Here is an 11,655-nt window from a genome sequence, read left to right as displayed (position 1 = left end):
GCACCGCCATGCGTCAAGCTAAACATCTCTTTGTTGTTACTTTCATCTGTGGGTACCTGCCACCTCTCTCAGCCATCCTGTGAGTTATGGGACTCCAGGAGGTCACGGCCGCCACCCCTCCCCACTTGGCGTGAAATGTGCAGAACAAACGGATCCAGGAATGACACAGAGATTGGACACACTGGCTGGATATCTAAGAGCAGAGCCTGGTAAAGGTCCCTGTAGCCAGAGAGGTGTGAAGGGTTACCAGCCCATCTGGTACCAACACAGAAAGAGGAACCCCCTTTGAGGTGACAACCTTAGAGCATTCTTCACATTCTCTTTTTGTTTTGCATGGCATTATCTCAGCTGATGAAATTTAAGATTTCCAAAAAGCGAGGCTTCTCTTTAGACCAGACAAATTATGTCCTTCTGAAAAAGTTTTAGTCATGAATAACATCATTGAATGGCATATTTTAAGAGTGAGCAGACAAAAAAGAATGAAGCTTCTGAGGATGCCTCGAGTTTTCTTTCTTTCTCTCATTTATTTGGTCTATTTGACTCTTTTAAAGGTAAGAATCTCTTTGTAGTTCAAAAGGAAACATCCATGATCTCAACTTCATTTTATCTTTTGATTTTATGAACACAACTTTGAGGAGATCACACAGTTGGAACAGTTTTGGTTTTGATGCTGGTCAATGTCTGCATGTCTTCTGAAAGACACAGCCAGAGCTTGTTAGGCCATGTGTTATTGAAGGGGCTCGGCTCAAAAGTCAGTTTGGTTACTGGATCCGAGATGAAAGGCAGAGGTCAGGAACGCTGCAGCCACTCCCCAGCCCAGCATGGTGGCATCGCTATGTGGGATTGTGTGCATGTGCATGCACACGTAGTTTGTCTGTGTGTGTGTGTTTGTTTGCAGAGCGAGTGTCTGGATTTGTATTTCTCTGCTCCCTGGACCTCTGAGCTGTCCGGTTGCTCCAGCACAGTGTTTGTTGTGTGTCAGAGTGTTTGTCTTCCTGCTCCTTGGAGTTTGCTGTGGAAAGTTCACAGTAATATCTCTGGCATTTCTAGCTGTTCTGGCCTTTTTCATTTCTTGTTCCTGTTTTAATCCACCTGCAGGGTGCAGTGTTGCTGAAGGATGCACCAGGGGTTTTACCCCGTTGGACAGAGTCCCACAGCTACAGTCTGCTGTCTGAGCTCTCCACTCTCAATCAAGCTGCTGAAACACACAAATACAATTGATTGTTTTTTTTATATCTTCATTATTACAACCCATGCAATGACAAACCACAATACAGTATACTTGTATCCGTATAATATAAATGTGATTTGAGAAATGTAAAATGTAGAGAGACAGTGAGTGGAAACAGCCTGAGAATGAATATTCACACAACATAAGAAATGCATCAGACTGACGTAACTGTAGTGCTGCTACTTTTTTCCCACCAAACCAATGAGATGACCTCTGACCTCTACCTCTCAGGGGAGAAAGGAAATGAGGAAGGGAGCTGGTGGAGTTATTCATGCACTTTTGTAGGAATTGCAAAAGTAGAAAACTGTCTTGACATTATACTGCATAAGGGTATGATAGCTCATCAGGGTGAATTTGTAGCTACAGTGGAAAAAATGCATATGTATATGATGCTGTAATAAGATCCAGAAACTCAAGGTCACCCTATAGCAAAGCGTTTAAAAATACATGTGGAAGCCCTCTAGGTTTCTGCATATAGAGCAGCCAGACATTAACATGGTGACAGAGGTGGCGGTGCACTGTGGGACATTTCCCGCTATGCATACCACCGGTTAATAATCAGAGGAAGAGCTATTTTTCAGTGGTATTGTTGCGCCCGAGACCTTTGAGACACCACAGGAGGCGAGCTGTGACTCTGCTGTGGTCAGGAGAAGAAGTGGTGGCGTAGGTGGAAGTGGCTGGGACAATAAGCACCAGCCCACCCTTCCCATAGTAAACTTGATTTCCTGTTGCACTTTTTTTAGATGGACCTTTAAAATCCATGAATGGAGTTTTGCTGGAGACTTTAAAGGTCATTGACAAATCTGGAATAGCAGTCAAGCAGCAAGCACAACCTATTAAACAGCTACTTTTTCATGTTTTTATGTTGTTGGTTATTTCCTAAATATATTCAGGTCACTGAAGTCAGATGTGTCCCAGGAAAAAAAAGAAAAATTGAACTTAAAAACTGCTTGTATTTTTTTGCAGTGCCTAAAATAACAATGCTGGTATTATGCCAAAGGGCATACAAGATGGATAAAATGAGTTTTCATGCTAATACCATTGGTAATTGGTTATTGGTAATTCCAAAAATATATATTTTGTTATTCTATTAAGATAATAGCTCCAAGGCACTTGCTATGATTATCAAGTCATAGATGGATGCAGATTGGGAGGAACAGAGAACCTTTGTTGTTATTAATCCCTCAGGGATTCTAAGGTCAGCAAAGCTTGGCTGGACTCCATCAAAGTCACATGTGTGTGTTTGGGCTGGTGTCTTTGTATAACACAGATGAGGCATTTGACTCCTTCAGGCCTTTTCAATGATGTAGGTCTCCAGCCACTGATGCAATGAGTCTGCAGACTGGTTTCAGGCGGAAAAGTTTCCTGCGTCATGTTAATCGGTAAATAGCTTTCTAAAATGCCAGCTGACATTAAGAATGATCTTTCAAAAGCTCTAATCAATGCTAAGCCTTTTGGTGTTAGAATATCGTTAAAGGATCAATAGCTGTGTGTTGCTCTGAGAGAAGGTGCGTTGCCAGGTTGGACAGAGTGGAACATAAAGTGGGCTTGTCATGATTGAATGTAGGGTGGAAGTTGTACAACAACAACATGGTCAATTTGATCCAAACAGTGGATCAATGGTTTCCAGCAGAGATGAGCACATTGATCAGTGAAAATACTGAGAGCTGCCCTCTGTTTCCAGTGTGCCTTTGTGCTCCGTGTCTATTTTTAGAAAGCCTGTGGCAGCAGATGAAGGCACGGCATCAGGGATCTATTCAAAGTTAGAAAGTAAACTGACCTCAAGGTCACTGCACAATAAGTGGATGCTGTGAAATTGTGTTTTTGCCTTTTTTGAAACTCTGTTATGGTTCAGTTTGTCCCTCACATCTCAGATAGAAGGTTCACAGCAGATGAATGAACACATTTTTCTGAAAGGTTTTTCTCTTTTTAAGGATATACGTTGATTCATCTCTCTGTGAATAGCACCATCTCTGTCTTTTCTGTGTTTGGTCTCTGTCACAAGAGAAACACAGAGCGGCCTGGGCTTCATCTCACTCTGGTGTTAGCTGCAAAACTTTGCTGGCAATGTATCAAGAGTAAGTACCAAACATGACTGCCTTTAAATGCTTTTTCATGTTATTTGATCCAACCTGTTAAGTGCATTCTATATCACCCTGGACGTCCAACAGGAAATACCACAGGACGCCAGACAGAGTAACCCAATAAAAACAAGAGCGCCCAAATCATTAGTGGGAAACACACTCACATAACACATCCAGATGTACAGGCTAATTGGATTTTACCATCAAATCAACAGTTGCAGAGCCTTTGTGCTTTTATGAGACTGACCACAAGGTAAAGAGGGAAAATGGGCCGTTTGAAGTGACAAAACTTTACCCGTGGCTTTTAGCAGGTAGAGTGGTTTAGCTAGGGAGGTTTTAGCTAGAGTGGCTTCAACATAAATAAATATAAATAAATAAATAAATGTTAGCATCGTATACGTTTTTACAAACCACAAATATGTTGCACGACTTGATCTCATGGAAAGGCAAACTGCTAGGATGCCACTTTAAGAACATTTCACATGTCATTTCAAGCTTTTTGCTTTTTTCATTTGCACAGCAACTGTGAATAACAACAACAACAACAACAACAACAACAACAACAACAACAACAATAACAACAACAACGTTCCATTGTAAAAATGGAACTACTTGGTTAGGTTTAGGTTTAGTGTTATGCATATGTTTCTTACAAACCATTCTCATTCTCTTCTTATCAAATATCAACATTTCATTGTTGTTGTTTTGTTTTATTTTTCATTTTTACGCATTAGGTCGCAGTTATAAACATTTGGTTAGTGAATTCAAACCAAAACTTCTTGGTTAGATCTTGGTTTGGCTTTAAATAACTTTGTTTTTAAGGTAACTTCACTTTCACACAAACATGAATGCGACAAATAATGTGTATGTCTGTTTGAGGTGCACATGAACCCGGACCTCCTCCTGCTGGGACTCTGTTCTCCTCACACCACGTCACCAGCTCCTGGAGCTCCTGATCTATTCACATGAACTGTTTTACATTACAGGCATTGCTGAAAGCCTGGTGCATCTCATACAGATGCCAATAAGTCTCACATCAATCTATCTGGTTTGCAGAAACATACAATGCCATTATTTATTCTGGCGACTGAGCTGTAAAAAATGTTTGTAGAAATTACAGTGAAACACTGTTAAATTGCATCAGAAATAGAGCGTAAAATTAAAAATTGTGTATCACCGTAGTAGACACTTTTAACTACCACTTTTAACTACTAACAACTATAAATCAAAGAATAGCACAAAACTTTTACTTTTACTGTCATAAACTGTAGGAAACACACAGTTTTGCTGTAAAAATATAACATTTTCATGTAAAGTTAATGGAGAAATACCATGATGCCACAATGAAACAATTACCCTAAAAATAACAGGACCTTTCATTCTAAATTACACATGTTGCTGATATTTATATTTACAGTAGAAAACCCACTCACTGTATTTTTTACGGTGAAGTTCTGGCAACCACAGCTGCCGGTAATTTACCGTAATTTTAACAGATTATTTCTTACAGTGTGAGCTGGGCAGCAATGTGCTAAAGTCTCACTCGCAGAATTGATCGAGGAACTCTTCCACAGGAACAAGTGGTGACTCATCAGGGGCTGATGTAAGTAAGATACGGGCATTGAGGTAATTGGTGTGGAGAGGTAATTTCCCTCCTGTGCTGGCTGCCCCCTGAGCTGCTGCTGGCCCTGGAGAGGAGAAAGTCAGGACCAGAGAGTTCAGTTACGTCAGGAGTTGCTGTTCGTCTGCAGCCTCTCTGAGGAGGAACGTCCCAGAACTCAGCACCTGACATACTCACATCCGCTAGCGTCCTCCCAGTCCTCCCAGTCCTCCCAGTCCTCCCAGTCCTCCCAGTCCTCCCAGGGACATGATGAAACTCCATCCACAGGCAGGAAGACAGACAGAGAGGGGATACAATCAATTTAATTCAAACTAATTCTCATAAACATGTATTGATTCTGATCATGTAAGAGGGCCAGAGAGTCACTCTGTGATCAGCTGATTTCACAATAGAACCCCCCCCCCCCCCCCCCCCCCCCCCCCCCCCCCTCTGAGACACACGGGGGCTTTGAAGTTCACGCAACAACAAAACATGGCTGACTCATCCCTCCCACACACGGATCATCCGCTATTAAGGGGAACAAAACATTTTCTAGCCGGATCAAATGAGTTATAAAGAGCACTGTGTGTCCACCCCTTGTGTCTGTTGCAACACTTAGGTTGAGCTCCTTCCTTCTCCAGTCGGCCTCCCTGCTGGGTTTCATCATGCACACTGTGTCACAAGGCAGCAGTGCTATGGTGATTAAGCCACAGAGCTGGGGAGTTGATTTGGAAGCGGTACAGTAATTGTGGTAATGTGAGTAGGCTTATTTGCTAGAAAAAGTAAAAAAACAAGTCTCCAGGTTATGACCATACTTTCTAGAAATAGAACGGAAAGAGCTGAGGAACCGTGGCGGGAAGCATCTCTTTGTCATCGTCCCGATAGATGATTTTAATTGGCTATGTTGTTGGAGTAAATAACATTGAGAGGATGTGTGTGTGTGTGTGTGTGTGTGTGTGTTTACTGAATAGGCTAAAATGGCTTTTCATTTAAATTTGGAAAGTGCTAGAGGCTCTTCACTTCTCTGGCCCACTTGTTCCCTCATCTCTATATTCCCCCACTCCATGTCAAAACACACACACACACACACACACACACAGACACACACACACACACACAGAGAGGGTTTGTGTTTGACATGAGGGAGGTGACAGACAGTGGAGTCCGTGCCCCGGAGAGCAGAGCAGAGTGGCTCTCCAGCAGGGACGCTGACGTTCACACTTAAATGCTTTAATAGGACTAAAGTAGACAAAGGCCGCCAGTGACGCAGTCGCAGCTATAATGGGCTCGCCACATTGCAGGTTTACTGGACCTGCTATTGGACAGAGCTATTTCCAATCCCACAATCCCTCATCAGCCTCAGGAAGCTAGTTATAAATAAAAAGTGTAGGTTAATCGCTGCTAACGTGTCCCAGTGAAACGTCTCGAGGAGCACTAGGTCATGTTGATTGAGGTTAATCAGGAGGATTCTGGGAACTGTTACTCCTTTACCAGTGTGTAGGCAGAGAAATTACTTCCTTTACCTTTTGTGTGCCAAAATAAAGAACAAATATATGTTTGTGTGGAACATTCTGTTGACAAGTAAATGAATAAATAATGTATAACTAATGCATCAATGATCAGAATTTAACAGGAAAAAAAGACTTTGAGTTTGCAGCATATTTTATTTTTATTGTGCAATAGTGGAAAATCACAGGAACAGGAACATTGCCAAACATTTTTTGACCTTTTTATTTTCAGGACTTGGACAAATGTGCATTGTTTGGTCATGTAAATAGGGAATCCATGGTGGTGATAATTATCCTTCATGTGACAGCGTTACTTCCTCGTTTGATCAATCAGCCCATGTTGAGGTCAGCCTGCAGGGTTAAAGCTGGCAGATAGTGAGACAGATGGAGCTCTGGGTCTTTAGCCATCATTACCTTGGACTTGAAGGCTTGTTATCTCTCACACCATCTTATCCAACTTGACTGCCAAAACTAATTCACGGAGACCAGGAGTTGGCTAAATCTGTTCAACTAAAATGTGTCACTAAGGGGAGATTAGAGTAATCATTTCTTGATAGATTTGCCACAATGTTCCATGACTATGTTTGTAAAAACCATTCTCTCAGCCAGTAAACAAAGAGGATTTTTTTTATTTAGATAATTAATTTGACAGTAGAGAAGCAGTAAGGAATCAGAACAAGTGTTGTTGAATAATAACCAACATTAGCTAGAGTTGTCTCATGATGTTGGGGGCTAGCCTGCAAGCTGTGCATTTCCTCCTTGGCTTCTTGTTGCGCTGTGATAAAAGCATGGAGGGGTTAAATGTTGGTCCAGCTGAAACAACACTGTAAAACTCCTTCTCTGTGTCTCTGTAGCCCAGTCGTCAGAGCTCAGCACCTAAAAATAGCCGAGCTGGCTCCACGCCCCTGGCTGGGGGACAGGTCAAATTATGAAGGAAGATGAAAAATTTAAAGGCACAGGCTGCTTGGCCACAGAGCAGCCCTGCATCAGTGGTCAGATAGAACATTTGACTTGACTTTTATGGGCTCGAGTCAGATTATATTAACTACGCAGCTTGGGCAGTTTGGGATGTAATATTAATTGAAAAAGTCCGACTATATGGCTACTTGGTGTTAAAATTTCAGGATTGAGGATCTTGAGATGTGAATGTATACTGTAGTATTTATTTTTTATTTTTAAATCCCTGCTTTAACAGTAGCAGTGTGTCAAGGAAATGAGATGTGTAATCCTGGAGAGGTGTTCTTGACACAGTTTGAGAGGTTTATGTAATTGCGATCACGCTGTTATGGCATCTTACAGTTGGCTTCCTCGGCTAGCTGAATGAAAGCAAAGCATGCTTCCTGAGCAGCAGCACTGCCCTGGATACACACTGAACCACACACACACACACACACACACACACACACACACACACACACACACACACACACACAGCTAATGCAGCAAGGTTGCACTCTGAGTCTTAAATGAACACTGTGTTCATTTGGTGTCTGGCTTTCCTTCACATCTTGTTGGATTTTGGTGATTTTTACCTTTTGCATTGTGTTTGTTGAAATATATCCCAGTGTTTTGTACTGTTTGCCCAAAATGGCAATACACTATTTTTATGATCTGTGAATCATATAAAAAACAAAAAGAGGTTTTATAAAACCTTTGACATAACATACACTGCACAGAGGTGAACTGAGTCTTTTTTTAGTGCATCAAGGCAGAAATGGATCGTTCCAGCCATGTACCTGAGAGAACAGAATGAAGACATAAATAGAGTGAGGGAGAGAGAGAGACTGGTTCAACAAATGATAAAAGAGAGAGAGAGAGAGGAATCAAGCCTCCATCTGCAGAGGGAGTCAGGAGACATGCCTCCTGGCAGCAGCAGAAGAAGACAGCTGTGTTTGGTGTGGTATTTTTAAACGCATCAATGCTGCTCCAATCCCCGCGCCTCGCCTGACCTATTTATAGCCAGGGCTGGCCATTGTTCTATTTCTGTCACCTGTGGGCCACGCAGTTGTTGATTCACATGCAAATGAAGCTCTCTCCCTCCCTGGCTCGCATTACTGCCTCAGCGAGGTGCTCAGAGCTCAGCACACGGCTTTCCTAGCAACTCAGCTTTACATTTCTCTTTCTCTCAGTCTCTGCTCTGCACTTTCTGAAGAGAGAAACAGACTGGAGAGGAAGAGGAAGAGAGGCAGATAAGAAGAAAGAAAAGAAGCAGGACTTGGCCGTCTTCTCCTGAACTGTGTTAGTAGCAGATTGAAGCAGCCTTAGCGTTAGTGTTGCTGCTCTGTAGAGGAGGAGGAAGGAGGAAGGAGAGCCTGTTGTCGTGGTCTCTCCCCTGAGTGGCTGAGGGCGGCTCTTGGTGACAGGAAACGCAAGGCTTGCAATGAGACCTGAGCGCTGAGTGGAGTATGCTGCAGACGATTTACGAGGGCGAGTCAAGTTTCTCCACAACAGAAGGACGCGTTGGACAGCAGCAGTTCCTCCAGCAGAGCAAGATGCACAACGTGAACAACTCAGGTGATCACTCAGCCCGGCGCTGCTTCTCCTCCTGAGGAATCTGACTTTTATCCTTTTTTCCTCCTCTTTGCATTCCAACCCTGCCTTTTCCTCTTTTCCTCTATCTCTCAATCTCTTCCTACTTCTCCACTATTTCACATCGGCTGAGCTTCTCTCGCTCTCATCCACTCTGTCTCTCTCTCTATATTCACTCTGTCTCTCTCTCTCACGTATACTCTAACTCTTTGCGCTCAGCCGGTCTCATTCTGTGTGAAAAGAGAAGTCAAAGCTTCTGAGCTCAGCAGCGTGGTAGGATCAGGCTCTCCTTCCTGGATCAAGGTATTTACTCTGGTGATGAGAAACGCCGTTTCATGATTTGTCTTTCTCAGTGGCATTGTTACCTTCATCTGTGTTAAAGAAGTGATGTTAATCTTAATATATATAACATTCACAGTGTTGTTTTCTACTAAAATGAAGAATGTGTTAACACTGTTCCCATGCTCTATGAGTCAGTGTGAACATGAAAGGGATGTTGTGTTTTGCAAGCTTCCATGTCAGCGTGCACTTTTCAAGGAAGGAAAATAGTGTGACAGAAATACTAAGGGGACAACTATTCACCACAGACTGCCTGTTCTATTTCTGACCTGAGAATTGAATTGAAGTTGACATGGCTGACATCAGAATGAGTAACGTCTATTGACTCAAGATGAGTCACACCTTATTTGCTTCTGTTTTTTTCTTTTTTTTTTAGCATGTAGCTATTGATAAAATGTGAAAATTGTCGGGAAATAACTTGGAGGTGTGAAGCATTGTGCTCTGTAGAAACATTATGATGTGGGCTGCTGAGAAGTGTGTAATGAGAAAGTCCAGATTGAGTCATGTGAGTTGTCACTGCATTATGTACAATTAGCCAACAGCTACATGAAGTCAAGTAATTCAAACCAACTGGTAAATGTGCATTTAAAATGTTTTGCACTGATTCACTTGCTATTTTTGTATTTTTAGCATAACTCAAAAACTCTGAAATCATAAAAACAAAAACATAACCCTTAGTGTGACTTCAGGGGAGCAAAATGGGTGACTGAAAAACCCTCCAGAGGCAGTGGGCTAAACGTGAGGGATTTAAAAATAAGACGGAGGGCTGACAGGGACATGACACATTGATGTCTGTCAATAGAGCAGGTTATTGGACTAGCAGGCTTTCTTCTTCTTCTTCTTCTGCCTTCACGGCCTTTGAGCCAAACAACAGATATACTGAGCGCCTGGATCCGGCTCCTTGCTTATTCTGTGGGTCAGCTATTCTTAGGTGAGTTATTTTCAGCTTATGGCATTAGCCTGCTAAGATTAGGCGTCTGTGCGTTATCATTCCATCTCGGCATGCTCCTGATATAACAGCGGTTTGGAACAGATATTTATAGAGAATGCTGTCATTTGCTTATTTAATTTGTTCTTTCCACTTTTATAGTAAATCACTTGACAGTGACTAACATGATCTGTCTAAAAATGCCTTTGTGTGAGTTTACTGAAAGTCATGTGATGTTGTTTGTGGAGCAGACACGTTCCCTTTAAAACAGGGCCATGCTGTTTATTAATGTTTTAGGATTTTAATCTTTTGTATGAATTACTGTTGTTGAAGTGATCCTTCTGTCAGCTGGAATAGTTTTTTTGTGAATTGTTTTCTAAAGCAAACTTCTTGACATTTTATATAATGCCCTACTTGTCTGTTGTTTCATTTCAAGTGGAACTAGAAAATAAAGGGCAGAATCCCATTTTAATTTTCATTAGCATCAGTAACATCAAAGTTCTGTCAGAAACAGTCCTCAGATAGGCTCTCCAACAATGGGAAAATAATTAGTTTTTCCCCAAGTGCAAAATATGATGTAAAATATCATATAAAGCTCTTTTCAATAGGCACCTTTCAGACAATAACAATGCTGCATCAAGTCCTCTTGTGTCCTGCATCATTCAGCTTGTTTCTAAAGTGCTGCTGCTAAAGAGGCAGAATAACAAAAATGAATATGAGATTTTGTTTCAGTATTGCTTATCAGTAGCTCATTGTAAGAATGAAGTCACTTATTATTTTAGCATGGTGAAGATGGCGTTTAACAGAAAAAGCCTTGTTTTGCATCTCCTCTGAAAAGTGCTTTTTGCTGCCTAGTTTTTCCTAAAATGTTGTGGAAATCACAGTTTATGGCTTTGTTTTCATCAGTGATGCTTCTCCTCTGGTCAGAGGGTTTTCTCAGCTCAAAGCAGTGAAGCTGGAGTCTTTGTGATTGATTTATTAGGAATGTTATTGACTGGAGGATGAGCTGCCAGTGTTGTCCACAGGAGAAAGGATAATAATAATAAAAAGAAGTCTTGACTGAGGAGCTGGCTAATTAGCACCTACAGTTTCCTGGGTTTCCTGCTTGTTTTTTCCTGGGGAGAGACTTAGTCATTTCTGTTGTGCGTGTTGTTGTTTTGTGAGACGGTTTGGCACGATGGCGGACCAGAGAGGACCGGACTCCTGGCGTCCCTCAGAGAAAGGCCCTCGTGGTTCAGCTCGGTCCTCTTTGTTAGCAGATAGCCTGCGAGCCGCAGCTCTGGCTCAGCTGCAAGGACGAGCCCGAGTCTTAAAAATAAAGACCTGTTTCTTGCTTTAGACATGCCAGCTGCTCAAAATAACAAGGCACTTAATGAGAGATCCAGCGCCACATTGCAGTCCCAAGCATCAGCTTATTTTTGTCCTCAAACATCTTC

At 42.1% G+C, this 11,655-nt stretch overlaps 1 protein-coding gene across 1 annotated transcript in view; it reads left to right on the top strand.

Annotated features, from left to right (window-relative positions):
* The first annotated feature begins 8,316 nt into the window (after window positions 1–8,316).
* Window positions 8,317–11,655, top strand: part of hdac9b (histone deacetylase 9b) — a 28,443-nt gene continuing 25,104 nt past the window's right edge. Inside the window, exon 1 of the mRNA XM_059340181.1 lies at window positions 8,317–8,937. Within this exon, the coding sequence (XP_059196164.1) occupies window positions 8,829–8,937 (109 nt within the window). The 5' untranslated portion in view covers window positions 8,317–8,828. The remainder of the gene's footprint in view (window positions 8,938–11,655) is intronic.

Source organism: Centropristis striata, chromosome 8 (genome assembly GCF_030273125.1).
Source record: "Centropristis striata isolate RG_2023a ecotype Rhode Island chromosome 8, C.striata_1.0, whole genome shotgun sequence".
NCBI classification, from domain to species: domain Eukaryota; kingdom Metazoa; phylum Chordata; class Actinopteri; order Perciformes; family Serranidae; genus Centropristis; species Centropristis striata.
Note: the sequence above shows the minus strand (reverse complement) of the source record. Positions and strands in the feature narration are given on the sequence as shown.